Raw genomic sequence first — 26101 nt, 5'->3', positions numbered from 1 at the left:
CAGGGGAGCTCATCGGGCACACGGACAGGATCTCCGGGTTCGCCTTTTGCCCCTGCCCCGGGCAGAGCAGCCTCTGCGCCAGCAGCTCCGACGACGGAAGCGTCAAAATCTGGGACACCGGGACGCTGTCGCCGGTGCTGGAGTACAGCCTGCACCAGGTACAGCCGGGCACGGTGAGGCAGAGGCAGAGCGGGGCACTCGCGGGCGGGGGTGCGGTGTTTTAGAGCTCGCACTCAAAGCACGGTGAGGCTGCTTTGCCCGAAAGTGAATTTCAAGCCCGGTGGAATTAAATCCGTTGGATTTTGCTGGCCGGCTCTTTGTTCTTAGCCTGCAGCGCTGTTGCATCACCTTAATGAGCTGCTGGTTACCATCAAAGCCGCAGTGAACCAGCGTGCTCGTGCTTTGGACCCATTGCCGCCTAAGCCAGCTCGCTTAAAATGATCTCAGCAAGTTACTGTTGCCCACAGGACAGACTGAATGTATATTTGAAGAAGTTACTGTGGCTCAGGATTCCCCATCAGCAGCTACATCCATCCTAAAAGAACTCAGGAACAAACAGAACTGGTGCTGGGGAGTGCTCACAGATTATTTTCTGCCTGTTATCCTAGGCTAGATAGTAGTAAGCCAGCTTTAAACGTTTTCAATCCTTTTTTTCAGAATGCAATCTCGGCGCTGCATTGGTCACCTCTTGTGAAAGATCTGATTGTGTCTGGTGATGAGAAAGGAGTCATTGTTTGTTACTGGCACAACAGAAATGACAGCCAGCAGTTCTTCCCAGAGCCTCGGACAGTTTTCTGCCTCACCTGTTCTCCTCATCATGAAAACCTGGTGGCCATTGGGTAAATGCTCATTAGTAAATATTCGTTATGTTTTGTTTTCCACTCTTCTTCTGCAAGAATTTATTGGGACGTTTTGCTACATGGTTGAAAGACTAACTTTAAGAGGTCTTGGTGGCTGTTCTTTTACTTTAGGAGGAAAACAAATTAGAAGTTTTCTGCCTCACCTGTTCTCCTCATCATGAAAACCTGGTGGCCATTGGGTAAATGCTCATTAGTAAATATTCGTTATGTTTTGTTTTCCACTCTTCTTCTGCAAGAATTTATTGGGATGTTTTGCTACATGGTTGAAAGACTAACTTTAAGAGGTCTTGGTGGTTGTTCTTTTACTTTAGGAGTAAAACAAATTAGAAATAACATCTAGATGTGGTAAACCTGCAAAGGCAAAGAAATCTGTAACAGAGTAATGGTACGGGTTGTCTTCTCTGTGATAGGGTGATAGTGACCTGGAAAGAGTTTGTAAATCACCTCAGATAGTATTCCACAAGCATCCAAGAATCTCTTCATTTGTTTAAATCTCTGCTTTCAGCTACAAGGATGGCATGGTGGTTGTAATTGATATCAGCAGGCAGATTAGAGGCCACGAGGATGAAATACATTGCCTGGCCTGGTGCCCTGTGCCTGGGGAAGAAAGGTTACCTGCTTGGCAGGATGAGCTCCAGGGTATGTAGACATGATTAGCAGTTTGTGGAGTAGTTTTTAGTTCATGTAAATGTCCTTCCAGAGGACTGAATTCCTTACAGAAGGCTAGTAAGTAGCTAAGCAACTGATAAGTTCAATATCAGAAAATATGTTCTGATACAAATCAAGGTAATATTCAGCTCATTTTTATAAAGCTTTGAATTTGAAAGCATAATAACATGATTTCAATGGTATTCAGCAGCTCCTTCAGAGGAAGGCAAGGTTCCAAATGGGGAGCTGACACAGGACACAGCCACGAAGAAAGGTTGTTACCTGGCCTCTGGAAGCAAGGATCAAACCATACGAATATGGAGCTGTACCAGAGGCAGGAGTAAGTAAGATATAAACAGTAACAAGGTGTGGAACAGCTCTTGAACTGCAGCCTTGGTGTGCTTAAAGCATGGGGAATGTACTTCAAGCTGCAGATTCACAGAACTCCTCTGTCTGTCTGAGATTTTTGATGTGTCAGGTCCAGTGATCCCTCTTGGTTCTGCAGGTATGATGACTCTGAAGCTGCCACCCACCAAGAGGAGAGGTGGAGCCGTGGATCCGGCGGTCAAGGAGCGCATTTGGCTGACTGTGCACTGGCCTGCTGGCCATCCCACTGAGATTGTGTCCAGTGGCTTTGGGTAAGTGGGCCACTCAGCAGCCTGGGGACCAGCAGCAGCTGCATTCGTTTGTTGATACTGAAGGAAGTACTGAATAGAAGACAGCTCCTTCCTTTCCAGTGTAACAGCAGAAAACAGGCCAAGAGTTCAGACTTCGAGAAAGTTACTGTTTGTCCCATAATTTGTCCAAGAATCTGACTGAGTATTGACTGCTAATAGCACTAATTGTGGTTTATGCCCATCTACTGGGAAAAAATGTCAGTTTTCAGGTGGTGTTTGTGTGTGTAGCTTTGTACAGGCATTGGATGTCTGCAGAGCTCTGTTACTCCTGACTTGTAGGGTATTTGTGATATAGTCTGTAAAGAGCCTGTGTTGTTCTTCTGAAGTGAAGAATTTAAATAAATTTCAATTTTGCAGAGGAGAACTGCTCCTTTGGAATTTGACCCAGCCTGGCAAACGCAAATGGACTCTTCTGGGATCTTCAGAAGGACAAAACCACTCCCGAATTGTGTTCAATCTCAGTTCTGTGAAGCACCAAGACAAAGAGCTCCTTTTTTCTATTTCAATGGACAGAGATGTAAGGACCATTTAAAAATTAACATAGAAATGCCTGTACTATGCAGTTTGAGGGAGTGAGAGTAACCCTTTTAGGGCCACAGTTTTTCTCTTGAAGTGGGTTAATTGCAGCAATTTATAACATTTGTTCTGAGCACAGGTTGTGTATGTTTCTGTCAGTTTATAAGCTCAACCTCTTACCATGGTGGAGTGAATGTTTATGATGCTCTGGACTTGCATAGTACGGTTTAATGAAAGGTGTTTTCCACTTCATTTCCTCTATGTTTCCCTTTTAAAAGGCCTGGTTTTCCTTCTTAAAATCATTTAATTGTACAAAGTAATGCATCTATTTTTTTATGGGGTTTTTTTGCAATCTTTGGGGTTTTACAGGCAGCAGAGTGTCTCCTGTTCTGAAATTGGAAGAGCAACTTAGTAAAATGTATTCATTGTGTCCATTCCAGTCTTGCAGCTACTGCAGCCCTGTCTGTGACGTGGAATCCTCTGGGATCACATCCTGTCAAGCCTTGCATTCGACCTTTTGATTCTTCATTGCACTTCTGCTTTGTTCTTTCTTGTCCTATCAGTCACTGTATTTGACCACTCCTTGCTCCTTAAATATTCTTCAGGTGAAATGCTGGGATCTGTCAACTCTGGATTGCAGCTGGACCATGCCTTCCCTTGGAGGATTTGTCTACAGCCTTGCCTTCTCCCCTGTGGACACAGGCTGTCTTGCCATCGGGGTTGGAGACAGCATGATCCGCGTGTGGAATACTTTGTCCATGAACAATATTTATGATGTCAAAACCTTCTGGCAAAGCATAAAGTCTAAGGTTACAGCAGTAAGTGTGCTTTGGATTCCTGTTTTTTCCCCCTTATCTCTTCTTTTCACTGAATTTTTTTCAAGTATGTTTTTCTCACTCTGAAGGTTTTTCCCAACTAAAATGAGATAAAGCCAAGTTGTTCATTTTATACTCAATTCTTTCTGTATACAATACATTTTAGAATCTGGCAACAAATTTTTAGACCTATTTACAATCCTAGAAGCTTGCATTTACATCTAGTGGAAATAAGCTGAAGTCCAGCTGGCTGTTATGTTACTTTTTCACTTTTATCCTCCATGATTCTTCCTTGCTTCATCCGTGGTTACCCTTGCTGTGCTAGGAAGTTTGACAGATACAAAAACCAGTACAACCAACACAGGTCTCTTCAGCTGGGGTTTAACCAGTGGTTGGTCAAAAGTTACTGCCTGGTAAAAGAGCTGGTAGCTATTTCTGTTTTGTAATGTAGGTATTAAATAGCATTTTAATGATTTTAGTCCCTTTCATCTTATCCTATCAAAAATGGAAGGGGGAGAGCCTTTGATACTCAGAGCAGAGTGATCAAATCAAGTGGCTGTGGTTGGAAGGGTGCGTATAGGGCATGGTCCTTCTTCATCAGTTTCTGCATTTTCCTTTTGTTTATTGTTTAGCAATAAAGTGTAACTTAGGCCATTATGTGTCTCTTTCTATTTTTCTCACAGTTATCCTGGCATCCAACTAAGGAAGGCTCCTTGGCTTTTGGAACAGATGATGGAAAAGTTGGCATATTTGACACCTTGTCCAGCAGGTAAAAAAGCAGCTTTCAAATTCATTAGTGTCAGATCCTGCTGGTGTGTTACCATACAGGGGTGTGGTGTGGTCTTTCCTGAGAGATACCTTTGCTGTTAGATGAGTAGGATTTAATTAAAATTAATCGAGCAGTTGGATTTTTTCATCTGCATTATATCTGAGCTTCTGTGGTAAACTTGCCATAAGTTAAAATTGCATGACCCGAGATCACCTGTGGGGGGACATCAGTTCAGGAAGACTTTATCCAGAAAGACATTTTCAGGGAAGGAGGAGCAGCAAGGAGGAGAAGGTCACCAGCACAATTGGGTTACAATTTTAGTAGTGTCCTACAGCAGATGTTAAAGAAAGCTTGGTTGAGCCATGGCTTTAGAATATTAAAGCACCTGGTGTCTCAAGTATGTTGCTTTGATTCTATCTTTTTTTAATTTCTATTTGGTGAAATGTGACTGCCCCTGCTTCCTTATCTTCCTGCCCAGTGCTAAGAATAAGCCACCTCAGATCTCCAGTACTTACCACAAGAAGACTGTGTACACATTAGCCTGGGGGCCTCCAACTCCTCCTCTGACTTCTGGTGAGTCTTCCAACACCTTGTGGCAAAATAAAACGCCCATGCAGAGCACAGGGATGCCATGAAGCTGCTATTCCCTCCCTTCTTTGGAGCCCCATTTGCTTGGTGGCAATCCTTTAGAGCAGCTAAGAATGTGTTCTGCTTGAGGAACTCGTAACAGTTTTGCAAGGGTACAAACTCCTGTAGTTTGTGAATTCTGGTACCTTCAGGAAATAGGTGAGAGTAGTGCTCCACACCTCTGGGCTTGCTTCAGGGTGGTACAGACCAGGAACTTCACAGGCTTCCTGCAGCAATTGTATCAAATCAAATACGCCTTCCAGAGTTTCTGTCGTTTGAACTTCAGCTCTTCTCACACAACTTGGATTTTTTTTCTTTTAAGGACCAACATTTAAAGGAAATTTTAGTGTTTGCAGTGATTGTGCTATGAGGGATCTGTTGGTAGAAATGAGAGCTCCTTTCAGAGGGTTGTACTGTGAGAATTTCCTGCTGCTGGACTGCAGGCCAGTTGGATACTGCTTTTTAAAGCTGTGAATTGTGTATATGTATATATATATATACACACACACACACACACAGAAGGATGTATATTGCTTTTTGAAATAATGTTTTGATTTATAGTGGGAGGGATTAGTTCTGTGAAGACTGATGAAGAACAGAGTATAATTAGCTCTTTTTCTCTGTTGGATAGGAGAAGAAAGTGAACAGCCCTCTGTAACTTTGTACAGTTGTGCTGGAGAAGGAATTGTTTTTCAACACAATCCCTGGAAGCTTAATGGAGAAGCAAATGACATCAACAAAGTCATCCGAGACACCAATTCAATCAAAGTGAGTATGAATTTGAGGGGGTTTTACGGATTCATAGTAACCATGCCAGAGTTTCCATGGCCTTGTAGTTGTAAGTTTCTGATTTTGCCTTTGTGATGTCTATAACAAAAAACTTGAACCCCTCAGTCTCCACAGATGAACTTCAGAGACACTAGCTGACTCAAACTATTTAAACAGTTCATATATTTGCGTCTGAAGAGGGTGGTTGGTATTTTTTTTCTCTCAGTGTCAACATGGCACATCTTTTTCTGGCATCAGTTGCTTAATTTTCTACACTATAATTTGCTTAACTGGGAAAGGTAAATTGGAGGATAGAGTTTGGTTTTAAAGCTGTGTGTGGCTGCTTAAAGTAGTAGGTTCATACAGAGCTTTCCAGCTCCAAAGCACTTGAAGTGATAACCTGAATCATGTCCTAGTTTTCACCACGTGGTGGGCATGCATAAGTTATTTACCTCAATTCCTTTAGTTCCCTTGCTTCAACCATGAACCTTTTAAGACAAATTTTTCATTAAAAACAATCATGATTTTGCAGGAGGCTGTTTCCATTTATACTGCAGCCAGTGCAGAGTGGTTGGTGATCACTGAGTATCTTCTCAAGTGTGATCAGTCATTTCCTAGTTGAAAGTATAAAATAAGTGGAGTGGGTTGGATCTTCAGTTCTTTTAAGTCAGTTGAAGTTAGTCAAAGGGTATTGATTTGTATCAGCTGGGTTTTGGCTTCTTTCTTGAGTGAAGACTCGTTGGGAGTTAAGAGAGTAATGTTACAGGCATTGAAATGATCATATTTAGGCATCTAAATTGTAAATTGTAAGTACTTTTTGTCTGAATTAGAATGAATAGGGATAATTACAAGTAAACTTTGGTTTCTTTTGAAATGCGATAGAATTTGGTTGCAATGTCTGGTGCTTTCCAAGGAGTGTAAGGAGATGAAACATCCAGGTCCTACTGGAATCCAGACAAAACTTCAAAATATTTCCCAGAACTGATAGAAACAATCATTGGTTCTTGCATCAGTTCTTTCAGTCTTAATTGCTCAGGTTTATGTCACTGTTACAAAAGCAATGGACACTTCTATGATTTCCATTTTGCAGACTAATTGCAGCTCTGTCCAGTTGCCAGCCTTGTTCTGTTGAATGTATATGAGAGAGATTTAAGAGGTTTTGGCAATAATTGTGTCTTCTTTCTGCAGCACAAGCTGCCTGCACGTACAGAGATCAGCTGGAAACCAGATGGCAAACTCCTGGCTCTTGGCAATGAGGATGGGTATGTTCCATTTGTAGGTTAAGGTGGTGTCTGTGCTGATCTTGACTGGAGTCACTGTGGTGAAGCAAAAGCACTTTTTGTTGCCCTGGTTTGTATCTGTTCTTCCACTGCTGATGTATTTGAATCATCATAATTCAGCATTCCCTGCTGTTATTTGTTGTACCTGCTCTTGGCATGGAGGATCCTCATTATCACATTAAATTCTTTTTCAAGGATCCACTCATGGTTGAAATGCACTTTTGCTGGGTTTGAGTTGAATCCAGAAAGCACAAACTCAGTGACTCTTAATTCACGTGCTCCAATTCTGCTCATGCAAGATAACAAAAAAGTTTTCCCATTTTCTCCAACTACTGGAATTCTTACACTGTTGTTCTTATATTTCAGCTCAATTGAAATATTTCAGGCACCAAACTTGAAGCTGCTCTGCACTATCCAGCAGCATCACAAGCTGATCAATGCCATTCGTTGGCACCATGAGCACGGGACCCAGCCAGAGCTGAGTTACCTGATAGCTTCAGGCTCCATCAATGCCACCATTTATGTGCATAATCTGAAGAATGTTGTAGGTAACAGTTTGCAGATTATAGTCCAAGTCTTGGCATCTTTTTTTTTTTTGTTTATTTCTGTTTTGTCTTTCTGGCCATACTTAATAATTTTCTTTTTTCTTTCAGAGAACTCTTCAGAAAGTCCTTTGACAATAACAGAGCCTTTTCGAACTCTGGCTGGGCACACAGCTAAAATCACAAGTCTTTCTTGGAGCCCCCACCATGAGGGAAGATTGGTGTCTGCTTGCTATGATGGCACTGCACAGGTATTGTCCAAAGCATCTCAGAATTGTATTTCAAATCATCCATTCCACAGCTGACTAAAGAGCAAAACTTGTTTTTGTGACATAAACTTTTGAAGTACTGCAAATTTACCTTTGGTAACCATCTGCTGGTTCTGGATACCTGATATCCAGATTATTTTGTGATTTGTGAATTGATTTTTAAGTCCAGTCATTAAGGTTTTCGTATTAGCACTTTCGGATCCTTAGAAAAGGAAGACATTGTGCAGCTGTATCAGTGCAAGCAAAGGAAGCCCTACATTTTCTCCATTTGCATGTTGGTATTTGAAATACCCCTGCAAAATCCCAATAGAGAAGTTCCTGCATGTGCACATCATGAGAAAATGCAGAGTATTAGGTGAAGAAGAGACTTTCTGAGTAAGTGGATTTCTGTCTTGTTGCCAAGGTGTGGGATGTGATGAAGGAAGAGCCACTCTGCAACTACCGAGGGCACCAGGGCCGCCTGCTGAGTGTCCAGTGGTCACCAGTGGATTCAGATTGTGTTTATACAGGAGCAGATGATTTTTCTGTTCACAAGTGGCACATCTCCAAGCAGGAACATACACGGCCTCCTCAGGGTGAGTGTATTGAAACAGAAGACCTTTCCTGAAGGTGATGTTGGAGCTAAGAAATGGAGGGTTGCCTTGTTGAAATTATGCAAGTTCTTGTGCTGAATTCCAAATCTGCTTCCTCTTCAGGAATAAACTGTGTCTAGGTTTACATTGAGTTTTATCCTTACTTGGAAAGTGTTGATCTTGAGATACAGGCAGCTAATTCACTAAAATTGCCACCTTTTACAGGCAAAAAGAGTGTAGAATTAGAGAAGAAAAGAAGTATGCAGCCAAAAGTCAAAGCCAAGAAGAAGAAAAAGCCAACAGGCAAGAGTCCAGGCAAGCAGGATGCAAATGATGCCATGAATGGAGATGACAGCATGAAGGAAATGTTGCTGGAGGAAAATGGAGTGTCAGACCATGAAGGAGAAAAAGAAGCTCAGGAGGCAGAGTTGGCTGATAAAGTCTCTGTGACTGGTAATAATCAAATCATCTTAGTTCAATGTTTCCAGACTGTTCAGCCCTCAGAGCATCACCAAGTTTAATTTTCATGCAGATTTTCTCATTGTATGGTTTTATTGAAATTGTCCACTTGAAGGAAAAAGGCTCTGGAATGCCTTTTGTAATTTCCCAAACTAGTTTGGGGCTAGTTGTCTTTAGATAACAAGATTCTGGCCTCATGAACAGTTACCATGTTTGGCTCGAAACAGTGTCATTTTTGATCAGCAGTGATAAATCTTATAATATTGGTGCATCTTCATTGGTGTCTTTTGACATCTCATTTAGCCTTCTGACAGTTCTCTGTTTTCTTGATGTTTCCTTTCCCTAAAAAGCTGTTAAGTTCTATGGCAAAGCAAAGCTTGGTTTCTGTGTGTTTCAAAATTAGTGTACCAGAATGTGAATATGTGAATTATTCTGTGTGCATTTCCATTCATTGCTTTTCCTTTTTTAAATCACTTGGCTCCACAGTGTCCAGGGATACATCTTCATCTGCATGTGATTATTCTTCATTCAGCTCACCAAAGCCTTTTGTGACCCAGAAAGCTGCTCCCGTGAAAAAGGATCCACCTAAAGAGAAGCCAGGTTAGTATGTTTCAGGGATTTTTTACAGTCCTGTATCAAGGCAGAGTTCCCCATTCTGGACTTGTTTGGCTGGAGCTTCTCTTTGTAATGTGACACCAAATAAATGCCAGAGAAAGAAGAGGGTGCTTTTAAAATATGTTGAGGAGCTCTGCTGTAACTGCAGCAGCAGTGACTAAAATGTGTCTGATCTTTCAGCTCCTGATGCCTCTCTAAAGAAGAAGAAGCCTCGTTCTATTCTGCCCTTCAGCACATTAATGGATCACAGATCAAAAGATGACTTGCATCAGGACTGCTTGAAGCTGGCTGCATGTCTGAAAACTAAAGGTATCAGTACAAAACTTAAAATACCGAGAGGGTAGGTGCTCTCAAGTACTCAGAATAAGTGTCCAGGGACTTGACTTCAACCACAGGACATTATTTTTCTTAAATCCTCACCTTTATCAAAGAGTGTGACTAGTTGTGGTATCAAACTTACATCTAAGTACTGAGTGTTGACCAGCAAATTGTTAAATCTGCTATACAGGAAAGAAAGTAGAAAACAGAAGTACTTGCCAACAGTTGAGTGGTACGGTGACTTGGCACATTCCAGTTCCCAGTTTTGTATTAAATCCTAAATATTCATTCTTCTTATCTGGTTTAGATAATAATGAAGATGTGTCCCCTGACCTCAAGGATTGCATCCACTTGGGGCTGTTCACAGACAGGGATTCTCTGCACAAGATGATTGATATGGAAGGTAAGTGGCATAAAGAGTGTGTCCACTCTAACTTGTATTCAAGTAGAAAATAAATTGGGAAAAATGCTTGAGTTTTCTTTACTGTGGATTACAGTCTAGGATTAAGAATGCAGCTCTGTGTGAGAAGAAGATACATCTTTTTCCCAGATAGTTTTTACATCTTTCAGTTGCAAACCTGCCATACCTTAAGCTTGAGTTATTTCACTTCTCCCAAGCTATTTTACTGTGACAAACGATGCTGTTGCACTCATGCTGATGGGAAGTGTGTTTGCTTCCAACAGGAAAGCACCACTTGGAGAATGGGCACGCAGAGCTCTTCCAGCAGCTCATGCTATGGAAAGGAGACTTGAAGGGTGTTCTCCAGGCAGCTGCTGAGAGGGGGGAGCTGACAGACCAGCTCGTAGCCATGTCACCCATGGGTATGTTTGCTCTTGCATCACATAAGCTGGTGGAATTGGCTGCCAAAGGTCCCCTCATTCTGGTGGTTCTGGACAGAAGCTCAAGAATTGGTTCTTTGTAATATGATTAGCATTCCTTACAGCTTGCTGCTGGTTTAAATATCCTTGTAAGTTATTTTACTGGCAGTGAAGTCCTGCAGTCATGTTCAAGGCCTAATTTTGCCCCACTTCATTGACTTGTGTTAGGATGGTTAAGAAATAAGAAACTACTCTGGGGCAGAGAAGAGGTACATATTGAAGAAACAACTGATGGTATCCCACAGGAATTCTTCCACTTATAAAACTGTCTCCAATGGTGTTGCCTTCTCTTTTACAGCTGGATACCAGGCCTGGGTTTGGACAGTGGAAGCCTTTGCCAAGCAGCTGTGTTTCCAGGAGCAATACGTGAAGGCTGCCTCCCATCTCCTGTCCATCCATAAAGTCTATGAGGCTATTGAGCTCCTGAAAGTGAACAATTTTTACAGGTTGCTGTATATTTATGTTTATCTTGGTTTTCTTGTGGGGTGGATTTGTCATTTTGGTTCACTCTTTGCACACAGATTAACTTTTCTGTCTGGTTTCCCTTATGTGCATTAGGGAAGCGATTGTAATGGCTAAGGCCAGGCTGCGTCCAGAAGATCCAATTCTGAAGGATCTCTACACCAGCTGGGCAGCTCTGCTAGAGAAAGATGGTCATTATTCCATGGCTGCCAAGTGGTGAGTGTTACTGGGGAGAAGACAGAGTTGGTTCTATGCCTACAACAAAGAAAGTTCTTGGGTTTGTAGCAGTTGAAATCTGTTAACTGGTCCGGTCATTGGTTGTATAAGGTGCTTTCTGAGCCTGATCTCACTAAATTTCCTCTAATATAGGTAGGAAAAGAAGCTCCAGAGAGCAGTTCAGAGCAAAAGATCCAAATGTCATATTACAGTAGAGCCATCTCTTTCCACAGACATTACTGGAAGTTTTTGAAAACGAGTCTAGCAAGACTAAGATTAGGTTGTCTACAAAAAGACTATGTGAGATTTCCAACCTTTCCACTGGAAACATGCAGTGCAGCAGTTCATCTTGAGTTTCTTGAAGCCTCATCTAATATCCTGGTCATTGGGTTATCCTGCTCCAACTGGAGTGTTTATCCTTTGTGACTACCAAAATTACTAATACCACTTGAAATATTTTGGCTGGAGTAGTGTCCTCTGCTTGATGCTGATTTCAGTTCTGGCATTTTTGTGGATAATCACAGTTGTGAAAGGATTTGCATGAAACCCAGACAAATGCAGTAGGGACAAACAGCTGCATATAACCTTTGTCTATTGAATCTGTTTTGTTTTATTGCTCATCCAAGCCATGTGTGGTATGCAGACCACCAGAAATTTCAGTCCCTGACTTTAAGGCTGTGTGACTTCCCCTTGGTAGCTTTGCATCAGATTGTTCACCATATGTCTATAGTAAACTTTGATAAGAAAAAGTGGTGAGAGCTCTGAGAACCTGTGGAAAATCCACAATCATCTTCATTTGCATATTTGTGATACTGTGTTGCAACACAATTTAAAAACTATTTTAGTACCAATCAATTTGTTTTGCTTTTATCTTTTTCAGTTATCTGGGGGCTTCCTCACCCTATGATGCGGTTAAAGTGTTGTCAAAGAAGGGGGATGTGACATCCCTTAAAACTGCTGCTGAGCTTGCTCTGATATCTGGGGAGGAGGAGTTGTCAGCAACTTTGTCTTTGAGATGTGCCCAAGACCTGCTGTTATCCAGGAACTGGGTGGGAGCTCAGGAAGTCCTTCAGCAACATAAAACTTTATTTGTGAGTCTGGTCCTTGCCACTTTCTTCAGTGTTGTCTCTCTCTAGATTAACTTAACTTGGCACCACTTCCCATACCTGAAGAGTCCACAAGTGGTCCTTTGAGCTGGTTTTGCCTCAAAATATTTTTCTGGGAGTATATTGCAATGACCCTGTGGAAAAGCGTGCACCTTTGCAGAGGGCCATGGTGGGGTGGTATGTAGGCTCTGCTTCTTAGTTACATGAGAGGTGGTTGAGAAAGTGGGATTCATTTTTAAGTGTAATACTGATCATGAGAAGAAAGAGGTAAAGCATTTGCTGTTTACATTAAAGGAACAAATGAGCCAACTCTAAGTCCAGCTGCTGGAGGTTTGAATTTGAAATCTCTTGTGGACTCAGAAGCAGGTGGCTACCTTGGCTTGCTCTGACGTTCCCGTCTGACTTCCCTTAGGCTCTGTCACCAAGAAGCTGCTACCAGCCATGATGTTCTTAAGTCACTCTACCTGCTGTGGTCAGCAAGGGATTGTTTTTCTTGTTGCAACAGCTCAGTGGTTTGTTTTTTTTCCTCCTTGTCAAAGGGACAAAGCCTTGTTTTCTGCCTGAACGAACTGCTCTGCAGGTGCCTCAGTGAAAGGAATCCCTGTGAGCGAAAGAGCCCCGTGCCCCCCTGTTACCACAACTGGGAGCTGAACAGACAGGCCTCGTTTTTTGACATGGTGACAGAAGTGTGGCAGAATGTGCTGGGCATGGACACCACTGAACGAGCCACATGTGCACAGGAGCAGCTGCACAGGATTGAGCATCCTCCTTCAACCAGCAACACACACCCAAAACAGGTAAATGGATTTCAGTCTGTGCAGGCATGAAGCCTTACTGTGGCATAGGCAGTAAACCCAGCCACTTTGTGGTGTTGCACCAGCCATTCCCAGGGAACTGATGTCTGCACCCTGCTGCAGCATGGGGTTACAGTCTGGGAGAGATGATCAGCAGCTGGGACAGCTTTGTGTAGCCACCAGTTAGTTTCTGCATTTGTTTGTGTGCAGGGTAGGAACTGACATAGGGTGTTGGGAGTCAGCCTGAGGTCACTGAGATGTGCTGGCTGGGAATTACTGACAGAGCTGAGGAGTCTCAGCACTGATTCGGGGGTTGTAGTGGACTGTTAGGGAGGCAGGGCTGCTTGTTGTCAAAAATCCTGGTGTTCACAAGGTCTGTCCATAGACCAGTGCTCCTGCAGCTCCTCTGTGTGACCACAGTGAATCACCGCTCCTGCTTCTCATCTGCTTAGCAGGACACAGGCAAGCACAGTGGCTGATTTTGCAGCTCAAAGTGATGTAGAAATGCTCTATCTCCTGCATGAAGGAGACTGTGTAAATTGCATTGTCATTAAAATTGCTTTTGGTCAAGTCATGTGCTCCTGGGCTCTTCCATGATGGTCATAAGCTCACACTTTGCAGTATAACTTTTAACTGTGCTCTCTGGTGCTTCCTGTAGGTGCTTTTCCATATCTCCCATGACCTGGCCCTTGCAGCCCTGAGCTGTCACTTGGGTACGTGGGATGAGGCAGTGAAAAATATTCTTGGAGCTGTGACCCGCAGTTTTGATGCTGGGAATTTCACTCTGATGCAGGAGATTTGCAGTATCATCCTTCCTGAGGGTAAGTGTCCTTGTGTCTCTTCTGCTGGCACTGACAGGGCTCTTCCTTGCCAACACAGCTGTGTCCATTAATGTTCCTAGGCTAAATAATGTTTGGAAGCAGCAAGACATACACATATGTGTGGAATTTGGCTAGTGAAAAGGCCACTGGGCGATGAAAATTCCTGACTGTGGAAGGAAGCTCAGCTATGTCCACCTGGTGTGAGTGATGTAGGAAACTTGAGTGAATTCTCTTCTGTGAGGGAGATGGGGAACATTAGAATGCTGTGTTCATTTCGTAGCTACACATACTCCAACCTGTCCTCCATTCTCTTTAGAGTATGCAGTGCATTTAGTTTGTGGCTCTTGATTATGTGAGTCTTGTGTTTTGCAGCTTGGGACCAAGGAAATTTGCTGTAGCTGATGAGAACATTTTAGCTAGAACAGAGTATTGTGTTCACAAAGATGCCAAAGATGTTTTTGCTTTCATACTTAGTGTACTGCTCTGCCAGTATCTGAGTAAATCCCTGATTGGGGTTTCCAGGGTTTCCTGGTTCATTTACCAGATCTGCTCTTTGTCTTTGGAAAGTTCTATGAACTATTTGTAATCCTTTTCTCATTATTAGGCTGTGATGACCTGAGACACAAACTGGACAGCACAAAGTCTCAGAGCATGGATGCCTGCAGGAGTTTGGAGGGCTTCGTGGCTTACAGACTGCTCTATGACCTGTGGTGGAACCCACCCAAAGACTGCCTTGGCCTGCAGAAGGCTGTGTTGGGTCCTGTGCTGTGTCCCAGTGAGCAGACAGCTCCTGAGAAGAGTTGTGTTTCAGGTGACCCATCCCCTGAGGAAACGGTTCGAACTGCAGCTGAGATGGGTGAAAACCTCTGCAGTACAACTGACGTTCACAAGTGTGAGACACAAAGTGACTCAGGAACTGACTCGACTGATATGGTAGACAGACAGTCAAAACTGAAGGGTTGCCAAGTGCTCCTTTCAGAAGAGATGGCTGCCTTGCAGAACACCCAGAGAGACATAGCTGAGGTCCAGGAGACTTTAGCAGAAATGATCCGGCAGCATCAGCAGCAGAGGAACAATCTCCAGGAAAACACAAATGGAAACACGCAGGGAAGCAACCTGGAACAGAGTTCAGAGACTGAATCAGACAAACGATGCTCTGACAGCAACCAGATGAATTGGTAAGATTCAGGACATAAATGAGTGGATTAAAAAGTGCTGCTTGTTTGTGTGTTTGTGCAGGAAATTTCTTGTTTAGCCTAGACTAGCTCTAACCTCAATCTCATCCCCCAGGGGCACTTGAATATACAGCTCAGAAATCTTGCATTTCCCTTGGGGTGAACCACCATGTGCATAAACTCAGCTGAACAGTTTTGTGATGCATGAGGTGTTGTTACAGTGAATAAACAAGGCAGCTTGAAAGAGGGAGGATAATGAAAAGGCCAAGCATGACCTAAGAGTTCTGTTTCTTTGTTGAACATTGATTTGGGACTTTGGCAAGAACAAGCTCAAGCATAAAACACTTGGCCAGTTCTCTCCTGTGCTCCTTGTCCAGGAGGGAGGCTACACAGGCAACTAACAAAACAGTTACTCATGACACCTGCTCTTCTCTTGACAGCAAAGATGAAGTAAAGCAACCGATTACGCTCCCTGAGCTCACAAAGCAGCTTCTGAAAGCAAAGCAGAAATTAGCTGAATTCCCAGACAATTTAAAGGTAAGTTTTCAGAAGAGCCACTGCAGTTCTGAAAAAAGACAGTCATTCTGTAAGGGCAGCATCATCACAGAATCCTTTTTGTACAGAAAGGAACAGTGATGTTCCTTGTGATCCTGTGGCAGTTTTGAGAGAGAACTGACACATGGCATCAGGGTGGTATTTTTCTTTCAAGCATAATTTTCCCCATGCAGTCGGAAAGCATAGCTAAAGTTCCTGTGTGGGAGAACTCAATGAGACATCCTGTATGGATCATCCCATGCATTTTAAGAGTAATCCCTTGCTACTTATGTATGAAAAAATTTATAAACAGTGAAATCAAAACTTTAAGCTATAAAATGGCCTTTATAGATTAGGAGCTGTAGACAGTACACACCACATGCTTGAAAATATGTCACCGTGGTGACTGGGCAAGAGGAGGCAAACCTGGATAAATGTGAGGAGAAAATGCATCTCACTCCTGACTGTTCTGAGGATGCTACAAAGCAGTGTCTTTAGAGAGCTGGCTGATTATGTGGAACAACTGTAATATAAACTCTAGACATCACCTCATGTTCCTTTTTTTGCAGGTCTTCCCCTTCCCTGACGTGCTGGAGTGCTGCCTTGTACTCCTTCACCTTGGATCCCAGTGTCCTTCTGAGCTGCAGGAAGAGGCTCTCGCTCTCCTTAGGAAACACGGTAGTGCTGGGATTTACAAAAAGGCTGGCAGGAGCTTCTTGACATGACATGGAGACCAAACTGTCTCCCTTGAGCTGCCTCCAGCTGCTTAACACCAAGGCTGTTCTTTCTTCAAGTGAAGGCTTCTTTTGATGGCTGTGGCTGTTACTGATACAAAACGTCAGGTTTATACACATCCACTTGTGCTCATCCACTGATACTATTTAAGGAGACTGTTAGAAAATTGAAAAGCAGTAGAGTGTGGGCTTGAACTGTTATAATGGATTTTTGTATAGTTTTTTATTTGTTGGACATTATGCTAATGAAAGCTCTTGCTCTTTACGTGCAAGAGAAAGTTTTGAGCAGCTGTATAGTCTTTCAGTCTTCCCCTTCCCTGACGTGCTGGAGTGCTGCCTTGTACTCCTTCACCTTGGATCCCAGTGTCCTTCTGAGCTGCAGGAAGAGGCTCTCGCTCTCCTTAGGAAACACGGTAGTGCTGGGATTTACAAAAAGGCTGGCAGGAGCTTCTTGACATGACATGGAGACCAAACTGTCTCCCTTGAGCTGCCTCCAGCTGCTTAACACCAAGGCTGTTCTTTCTTCAAGTGAAGGCTTTTGATGGCTGTGGCTGTTACTGATACAAAACGTCAGGTTTATACACATCCACTTGTGCTCATCCACTGATACTATTTAAGGAGACTGTTAGAAAATTGAAAAGCAGTAGAGTGTGGGCTTGAACTGTTATAATGGATTTTTGTATAGTTTTTTATTTGTTGGACATTATGCTAATGAAAGCTCTTGCTCTTTACGTGCAAGAGAAAGTTTTGAGCAGCTGTATAGTCTTTCAGCAGAGGAGGAAGAGTGAGCTGCCCTCAGGAAAATCAATGGTTTCTGTAAGCAAACTGACCCTTAGGCCAGTATTGTTCTTTAAGCATTGTGAGTTTATTTTCTCTCCTTTAAATAAAGTCTTCTACCGCCATGAATTGGTATTAAATTTGATGTACAGAAATTAGTTCTCTAGACCAGTGCTATTCTAGACAGTGCCAAAACCAATCCTGGATTTTGCAGTCTTGAACATGCAGTATTTTGACCAGTCTTGCAGCTTACTTAAATGCTTTGTGTGGCTTGTTAGAAAAAGTAACTTTTCCCATTAAAAACACAAGGCTGCATAAGTGTCAGTGAACACAGCATCTGTCTTAGTCATTTTTAAAGGCAAGGTTTTAAATGCAGCAAAGAAAGTTGATGGGAGAGCATGCATCATGAATTTAGAAAGTTTCAAGTAAAGATTATTGCTTAAGAGTGTTTAAAAGGAGGAGTGATGGATTTTTTAGATCAAAAACTATTCCAGATTCTTCCAGCCAAAATGCAGACTTAATCCTGACAGAATTCCTGCTTCAAGCTGAGTAAAGCCTGAGAACAACTTCAAGAGCAGCAGGTGAAAGCCAGGGGTTAGACTGAAACAATCCTGCTGTAGATGTGTTAATCAGTAAAGTGTTGCCACCAATTTGAATTTGCTAAATTCTGTACGAAGCACCCGAAAACCAGGCGGGGGAGCCAGTGCTTAACCAAACTGCCTTCCTGCACTTACAGCAGGAGCCACTGGAGTTTAGGTGGAGCAGGAAAACTTCACACACAAGTTTGTCCCTTTAAGTGGCCACTCTGCACTGCAGGAATACTGCACCATACTGTGAGCTGTGCTGAGAGACCAGCAGGGAGAGAATACAACTCTCCAGAGCTCTTCAGCTCAGCTTTCCTCAGCTACTGTACAATAAGCTCAAAAGACATTTTACTAAGAACTACCCCAGTAGCACATCATAAACAGTAAAAGAAACAAACTTGAGCATCTTTACGCATGTATCTCCCAAATTCAGACTCCAAAGCCTCAGCTGTGGAAATTTTAGTGCTTGATGGAAAATCCGAAACAAAGCCTGGTTTAAAAAAATTTATTTTACAAAAAATAAAAACTAGTCTTTACAAACATTTCAAATACCAGCTCTAAACCTCAACTTTTAATAGTGGATTAAGTTTGTTCAAAATGCCAGTCTTAAAAATTTTTGACATGTCCAAAAGGGTTTGTTCTTTTAAGAAATGTCATTACAGAGCTGTTGAAAAAAAAAATACTATAGAATGTTTTTCAAAGTCAGAATCCCAAGTTCTTCATCCTCTTAACTACTTTTCAGGTGATTATAATGAAAAGAAACAGCTGTTTTATCTGTTAAGCATGCCATAAAATTAGGGGCTGGAGAGGCAGGGGGGAACAAATATTTTTCCATCTGCTGACCTAGTTGTGTTGCAGGAGAAGAATAAAATTTGTAGGTTTAAGTTGAAGAAAACTGAAGTCAGAGTATTGGTCCAATCCCCTGTCAAAGGTGAACTTGTGGGCCTCTGAATGTATTTCCAGAACAGCTCCTTAATACCCACAAGAACAAAGCTGAGGCTTAGTATGGGTCAAACCTGTAACATAGAGAATTAGAAACTAAGGAGTGCTGATCAAATCAGCTCCATTACTCTCCATTCCCTCTGTTGTTAAAGCAAATCTCTGAGTATTTTTAGCTGCAAGGATCATTTTTAATGTCATCTGTTCCCAAACTTCTGCAGTGATCAAAGGGAGCAATTTCCACAGAGAGAGATAAAATAAGCAACACATGAGGTGAAGCTGTCACCCTCACAACATGCAGAAGTTTTAAAATAAGCTTTATAAAACACAAATTACAAATTTGTGTGTATGTCTGTGTCCATTTTCACTGCATTTCCCAACCCATAGCTCTACCCAGTATTCTACCGGTAAATCTTCCTTGCAGATTCTGTACAGTATAAAGAGGAAAAAACAGAGGTATACACAGTAGATTCTGTCCTTTGCCCTTGGTATTAAAAATATGGCAAACCACAAATGCTGGCATTAGGAATTCAGTCAACTCTTCTGGGTTTCAAAGGAAAATGCAGCTCTTCAGCAAAACTGCAGGCTTGGTGCAACCTGTGCACTGAAGATGCTTTTTGTTTGAGATACTGTTTAGGGAAAATGGCTGAGGACAGCAGCTGCCAATATGGTAAACATGTTCTGCTGAGGGGCACCGCTCATCACGGGTGCATGTTGTTGATAATGGCCAAAATGCTCATTTTCTCTTGGGCTGAGTCCACATCTTCATTTTGTTTCTGAGCCACTCCTGTGCCAAGGCCATACAGTCGTCCACAATACTTTGCATCATCAATTGTATCCTCAAAAAATAACTGCAGATTTAAAAAAAAAGAAGAGAAACAGGTATTGTTTAATTGTGCCTCTAAATCAGAAAACATCCAGTGTTAATTAACAGCTCATTTAAATCAGCCACCTCCAAGATGGAGTGTGTAAATTAAAGTAAGCACATGAAAGGTAAGTAAACAGAACAAGTCTGTGCCAGTATCAGCAATTCCTATTCCTGACAGTTTGAAGTGTAACGGCCACAAGGCTCAAAAATCCCAAACCAAAACAAACACCACATTGTACATGTTGACATTTATGGATAGGAAGTGGAGAAGGAGGAACACTGCAGTACCTCTTTCATTCTGAAGAACGCCATTCCTGTGAGAAGAGAGTCTGATCCTGCCTGGTGCTGTCGTCCAATTCGCTGCAAATCCAGCTGATCTGCCACTTCCTGAAGGCCACCCTGCAAAGAGAACAGAAGAGATTTTATTTTGGCAGATCCATCTCTTGCCAAAATTGCCACGTTTCTCCAAAACATGAGGGCAAACAGGCTGTGATGAACCAGTGCAGATCCCAGCAGTACACACACTCCAGCTGTGAGCAAAACACAGTGGGAAATGGTGTTCAAGAGTCCATAAATAACTCTTTGGAAATTTAGGTGCCTTCCTTTCCTGTTGCAGATACTTGAGATAACTGTGGGTACATTCATAGGTTACACATGCTGGGCCTTTCCCTCCCTTTACTCAAGGCTGTGATTCAGTAGATAAATTACCTTCAACCCTCTTACCAGTTAATCAAGTCAGAGTATTTCATGTAAAAGAAATAGCCTTGCATAGGAAGCATAAATACGCTGAATTATAATTAGCCTCTGATACACAAACCAGAAGGCTGTGGCAATGTCCCCTTTATAATAAACACTTGGTAAGTCTGAAACTGGGGAGGGCAGCATCCATTAGACACAAACTGTGTCTCAGGTGCTTCTGTGTCAGTACTGGCTTTTATACAAATTCCAGTTCTAAGACAACATCTGCAGGAGTTCTGCCACTTGTATTCCTGTACATTTACAGTATTGATGCCCATCACCTGCATGCTGGGGAGATACCTTAAGGTTTTTGCAGCTCTTCATTAAGTACTTCACATCATAGATAGATGGGAAGAAAAGATTTAAGATATGGAAAAATTCATGTTCCTCTTCTGGTAACCTGGAATCTGTCAACAACTTCACCATGTAGCCAAAGTCATAACCACTGAAAACAAAACCATAGAGAAACCAGGTAAGCAGGCAGCACCTATAACCCAATCAGTCCTGTATCTCCTTTTTCAATAGCATTTTACTTGCTGTGCCTTTCAAGCCTTAACATTTTCTGACATTCATAAAATTCTAGATCCCAGCCAGAACACATCCTGATTTTCTATGTCAATGTAGGATTTTGGGATGCTCCCCAAGTGCCTTCACTGGCCTTTTGTGGAACAGCTAAGCCATTGGGAAGGATACACGTTTCTTCCCAACTCTGTACATTTCTGCAGCTAAGGGCAATACAGAAAAGCAGGAAACCCTGCAAGTATCTGTTGAGGGAGAAGGAGGTGGTGCCAAGTCCTTTCATTTGTGATAGTATCAAGGACCAGAGGCTTCCTAATCAAGTTGGTTGAAATGCTACAAGAAAGATGTCTTAACCACACAGATGGAAGTTCAGAGCACCACCAACACTGGAAGGAAAAAGAAACAAAATCCTTACTTTACAATGCATTTACTAAGTGTAGAAATCACATTTCAACTTGTTAGTAGCTTCTTCAAGAGAGGGAGACTGTAACAGCAAAAGGATTCGCAAGCAGTCAGAAAGTCAGACTATGAAGTGTCCTTACTTCTTAAACTTGGCCTTTGTATCTTGGTGTTTATTTTAAGAACTACAGGACTGCTAATTTTTCTCCTTAAAATCTGTCAATTTCCATGGAAAATGCAGAGAATTAAGAAGAGATTTAACAGGGTCAGTGACCATCCTGGACCCACCTGTGGAAGGACAGCCATTTCACACTGTCACTGAGAACAACCCCAGATGTCATCAGCAACTCAGCAAAATGCAGGGTATCGATCCCTTCTTCTTCATGCTTCTGGAACTGCAGCCCAGAGCTGGCAAGGAGGTCTATGGAATCCTGAGAGTACATGTCTTCCCTGAAGGGAAAAAAAGCAGGTTTGCACTCAGGGTGCTGCCAAGACAAGCTCATTTTAGAAAAATTCTCCCCACACTGTATGTCAAGAATTGGACTAACCAGTAGGATACCTGTGGGTTCCACTCTGTCTCTCTAGAATTCAAACTGACTCAGTTTTAATACCACTACAGCAGCCTCCTACATCCGTAACAAGCTGTGATCACAACTAGTTAACAATTCCATTGCTAGTGCAAATTCCAAAGATTCCACCTCCATAGGACTGAAACTGAGAGTTTTGAACAATGTCGCTTCTGCAAGGCGAAGGGAAGCACCACAGATGAGGGCCCAGAGAAAAGGGGAGTTTTCCCAAACGGGAAGATGTGCAACTCTGAAGCACTGACCATCATTCCTGTCTACATTTTTCCATTTCACTCCACAGCAGGTACCACCTCATCAGCACCTCCACTTCCATCTCTGGGAGTAAACAGAATTGCATCATCCTTGACTAAGGAAGGAGGACAAGAATGATGCGCTCGGTGGAGAGCTGAGCAGGAACCTGACTTCTTTACTGGTTTGTGTCATTTGAGGGGGAGGAAACACACAGAGCAAAGTTCTATCAATATGATAACTCATTTAATGAAATGATCACACAGCAAAAACCACCTCACTCTGATTTCTATACTTTTAAGAAGCTCACAAATTTGTGGAGTAAATAGTGAAATTTTTGGGTTCAAGAACTGGATGATCTGCACATAGTAGCTACAAATTTTTGTAATGCTTTCCAATGAGAGTTTCATAAAAATAGATTGATTTCCTCTACATGTGTGGTTTTGCCAGATAAACCCTTTCTTTATTTCCAGACAGCTCTAGTGGTAATTATGCTGAGTTTATCTTTATAATTACAGGGGAAGGGATAATGAAACTTGTTTCAGCTGCAACCCAGAATATTACAGTATGGAGGAGACAAGAATGGCCACACTCCATTTAATGGTCACACTCATTCTCCTGAACAGATGTGATGATTACACCAACTTAAGCATGCATCTGTAAAGAGGTCTTTTTCTTTTTGATGAGACCAGCACATCCATTTATTTTTAGCAGAAAGAGATGGAGTGTGCATATATATATATATATATATGAAGTTTCAAACATTGTTCCAGAAAAAAAAGGCACATAAAATTATCAAGAGAAAGGGTAATAAGTCCATTTAATGGTCACACTCATTCTCCTGAACAGATGTGATGATTACACCAACTTAAGCATGCATCTGTAAAGAGGTCTTTTTCTTTTTGATGAGACCAGCACATCCATTTATTTTTAGCAGAAAGATGGAGTGTGCATATATATATATATATATATATGAAGTTTCAAACATTGTTCCAGAAAAAAAAGGCACATAAAATTATCAAGAGAAAGGGTAATAAGGATAGAATTTTAGCACGGCTTTGAACTCCAGGACCATTGTTAACTCCTGGCACTCCAAAATAGGTTCCCATATAATCTGTATTAGAATCTAAATTCTTATTACTCAGAACCAGCCAGCAATGAGGAGCACATGGACACTGGTATTCACCAAAGGAAAGCATCACTCCAGCAGAAGGGAACAGGAAATCATTCCCTAGCTCAAAGACTCACGTAAGGTTGAATTTGAAGTTGAACTGCCAGGTATTGATGCCAGAAGGATATTCCCCTTTCTCGTTTGTGAAAGTCAGGCCCAGCTGGATAATTTTCAGCAGGTCAACGTTACAGCGAAGGAGCTGGTACTGATAATCTATGGAGCTGCGGAATTCACCGATCGGCCTGACAACAACTCCGGGAAACTCCGTGTCCTAGGAGAGAAGGGAAAATTGATTTCACCGTGGATTCTATTAGGAGTCATTACTAGCACTCTGTTAGGAGGATAGTCCAGACAGTGAAAACCTTCACTGCTTCTGAGGAACAGTCAATGCCTACATTAACAAAAACTACTGCCAGTCAAAACACATGTTAATAACAGCAGCCATCTATTAGATGAAAAGCCTCCTACTTAGCCAGTGATTGTCTGCTGTCTTTGCTGAAAACCAACCTGCCACGCTATTTTTACCCTCAGATTAGGTCACTTAATTTCTACTGACTATACACAAAATCTTTCACAACGAACCCAGTGTTGTGCACCTGACACAATCTCTTCCTTGCCCAAGAGGTATTTCTGTCCACTCTTACTGCACAGCCACTAAAGCTGGTCCTAAGCACACTTTCAGTGAGATTATAAAGAAGCAAGAAGTTAATTTCCCATTGACAAATGTTAACAAAAAAATCATATTCACTTCCAAAGCTGAAATTGACACCAAAATCCTACACACTCTGCAGAGGCATCTGTCTTTATGCCACACTTTTAATAAGGACTTTTCCTAGCTTGAGTTTCAGTGTTCCTAAGCAAAACTGACAGAACTTACAGTATCACAGCTAAAACCAGTTCTTTATCTAACACACTGGGTGCTGCCAAGCAGATACAGACTTGTAAGAGCAGGAGGAGATTCCTCCCACCTGGGGGAGATTATGCTCTTCTTAAACAAAGCTTTCTGAACACTGTCTTATCTATAGCCAGAATACTTTTCTTCCCTAAGAATCAACATAAGCACTCATTAAAAGGGAGGCAGCCCAGCTGGCTGGCAGTCACTTGCAGGCCTTTTGACCTCCAGTCCCATGGCATCTTCCATAGCCAAATGGAGAAACATGTACACAGGACAAACACACCAGTGGAAAAATAGGGATTTAAACCCAATTGTGACTTGTTTCATTTTCCTGTTGCACAAAGTAATACACAATGAATAGGTAAATATTAAATAAATTCATGTTTTTAAGTTGGTCTCCCGCTTCCCCTTCTTTCAATCAACCCATACTCAGCATTGTATGTTTGTATTAAATTCTGGAAAGCTACTGAACAGCTTTTTATTTTTTCACCTCTTCTAGTTCAGTTTGACTGGGGGTAGGGAGAAATACTTTCACCTTCTCACTCAATAATCACCTTTGTCCGCAACCCAAAAAAATCCCTTGACTAAGGCAATTAGGTCAAGTATAAAACATTTACCATGGCAATGTAGCTGTAACTCAGAACAATCTCCCGAATTTTCCTCATTTCTTCCTCCAGGTTGTTGGCCCACACTTCACAGATAACCTGGCTGTTCTCTGCAAGGGCTGCTGGCATCTTGCAGGGACCAGAAGAAAGGCAGCTGATGCTGACCTCAAATGATAGCGTAGAATCACGAGCTGTGCAATCTTATCAGTGTGCTGCTGTAAAGAGATAAATAAATAATGCTTTAAGTGAAGGAAGTGACATGTGAATAAATGCTCTGTAGGAGTCAGCCACACATCCACCTTCAAATAACCCATTTAAAGCTTACACCAAGTTCTTTCTTGATCACTTTCTGTAAACATGCTGAATGAAATCTAGAGCATTTGTTCACAATATAAGAGCAGATGCACAGTCAACAGTCCAGTTATTTATGCAAAGAATCATTATCCCTATCTTCCTTTTCCTGGCATAAGCTTTGAAACTTTGGGCACAAGATGCACAGGCAACGAATGCCCATCTTTAATCCTCAGCTACTGCTCCATCCCTGGAAGTGTTGAGGGCCAGGCTGGATGGAGCTCTGAGCAACCTGGTCTAGTGGAAGGTGTCCCTGCCCACAGCAGGGGGGGTGGAATAAGATGATCTTGAAGGCCTCCTTCAATCCAAACCACTCTCTGATTCTATGATGAAGACAATTGTTTAAACACAGTAACAGAACGCATTAGAGAGAACCCTCAGTGGCACGAGTTTCAATGTGTATGAATACCTAAAGGGCGGGTGCCAGGCTCATCTTGGTGATGCCAAACAATAGGACAAGAGATAATGGGCAGAAACTGATGCACAGAAAGTTTCAGGGGAAACCCTGAACACGAGGAAGAACATGACCAAAAACCGTGCAGTGACCGGGAACGGACTGCCCAGAAAGGTTTAGGAGTCTGCCTCAATGAAGACATTCCAGAACTGTCTGGACACAATCTTGTGCTGTACGCTCCGGGATGACCCTGCTCGAGCAGGGAGGTTGGACCAGGTGACCCACTGTGGTCCCGTCTAACCTGCCCCATGCCGGGATTTTATGGTTCTCTGACGTAACTCGAGACACTCCGCACCGGGGTGTTTCAGCTGAAACCACCGGCAGTGTCCGAAGTGCTACAGCCCGGCTGAGCCCCCGGCTGGTGCCCACTTCCCGCAGTAACACCGGCGAACCGCCCCCAGGCGCCTGCAAGGGAGCTCCAGCCCAGCCCACGGCCGGGCCCTGCGCCACCAGTTACCCGGAGGGACCGAACGCACCGCCACAGCCCGGCGCGGCCCGGGGTCACCTCAGGGTCCCCTCACAGCCTGGGG

General features: G+C 42.6%; 2 protein-coding genes across 2 annotated transcripts; one reads left to right on the top strand and one right to left on the bottom strand.

Moving 5' to 3' along the window:
• Positions 1-2: 2 nt before the first annotated feature.
• GEMIN5 (gem nuclear organelle associated protein 5) lies at positions 3-16506 on the top strand (the record flags this gene model as incomplete). Its single annotated transcript, XM_017728041.1, has 27 exons — positions 3-158; positions 658-839; positions 1366-1499; positions 1720-1848; positions 2014-2146; positions 2543-2702; positions 3307-3519; positions 4200-4285; positions 4764-4858; positions 5544-5680; positions 6869-6942; positions 7327-7508; positions 7614-7753; positions 8175-8346; positions 8569-8796; positions 9289-9402; positions 9598-9726; positions 10043-10138; positions 10420-10557; positions 10913-11060; positions 11173-11292; positions 12173-12383; positions 12938-13195; positions 13851-14013; positions 14618-15191; positions 15629-15725; positions 16292-16506. Coding segments are annotated over 27 exons (4425 nt in total), but the record flags the coding sequence as incomplete, so codon positions are not given.
• Positions 16507-18306: 1800 nt separating this feature from the next.
• Positions 18307-26077, bottom strand: CNOT8 (CCR4-NOT transcription complex subunit 8). The gene is made up of 6 exons (XM_008628945.2): positions 24779-26077; positions 23344-23537; positions 21569-21730; positions 20663-20807; positions 19913-20023; positions 18307-19607 (listed from the first exon to the last, which is right to left on the bottom strand). The coding sequence occupies exons 1-6, from the start codon at positions 24893-24895 to the stop codon at positions 19458-19460; spliced, it is 879 nt and encodes a 292-aa protein (XP_008627167.1). The 5' UTR covers positions 24896-26077; the 3' UTR covers positions 18307-19457.
• Positions 26078-26101: the final 24 nt, after the last annotated feature.

Source organism: Corvus brachyrhynchos, unplaced genomic scaffold (genome assembly GCF_000691975.1).
Source record: "Corvus brachyrhynchos isolate BGI_N302 unplaced genomic scaffold, ASM69197v1 scaffold21, whole genome shotgun sequence".
Taxonomy (NCBI): domain Eukaryota; kingdom Metazoa; phylum Chordata; class Aves; order Passeriformes; family Corvidae; genus Corvus; species Corvus brachyrhynchos.
The sequence above is the reverse complement of the archived record's forward strand: the minus strand, read 5'-3'. Positions and strand labels throughout refer to the sequence as shown.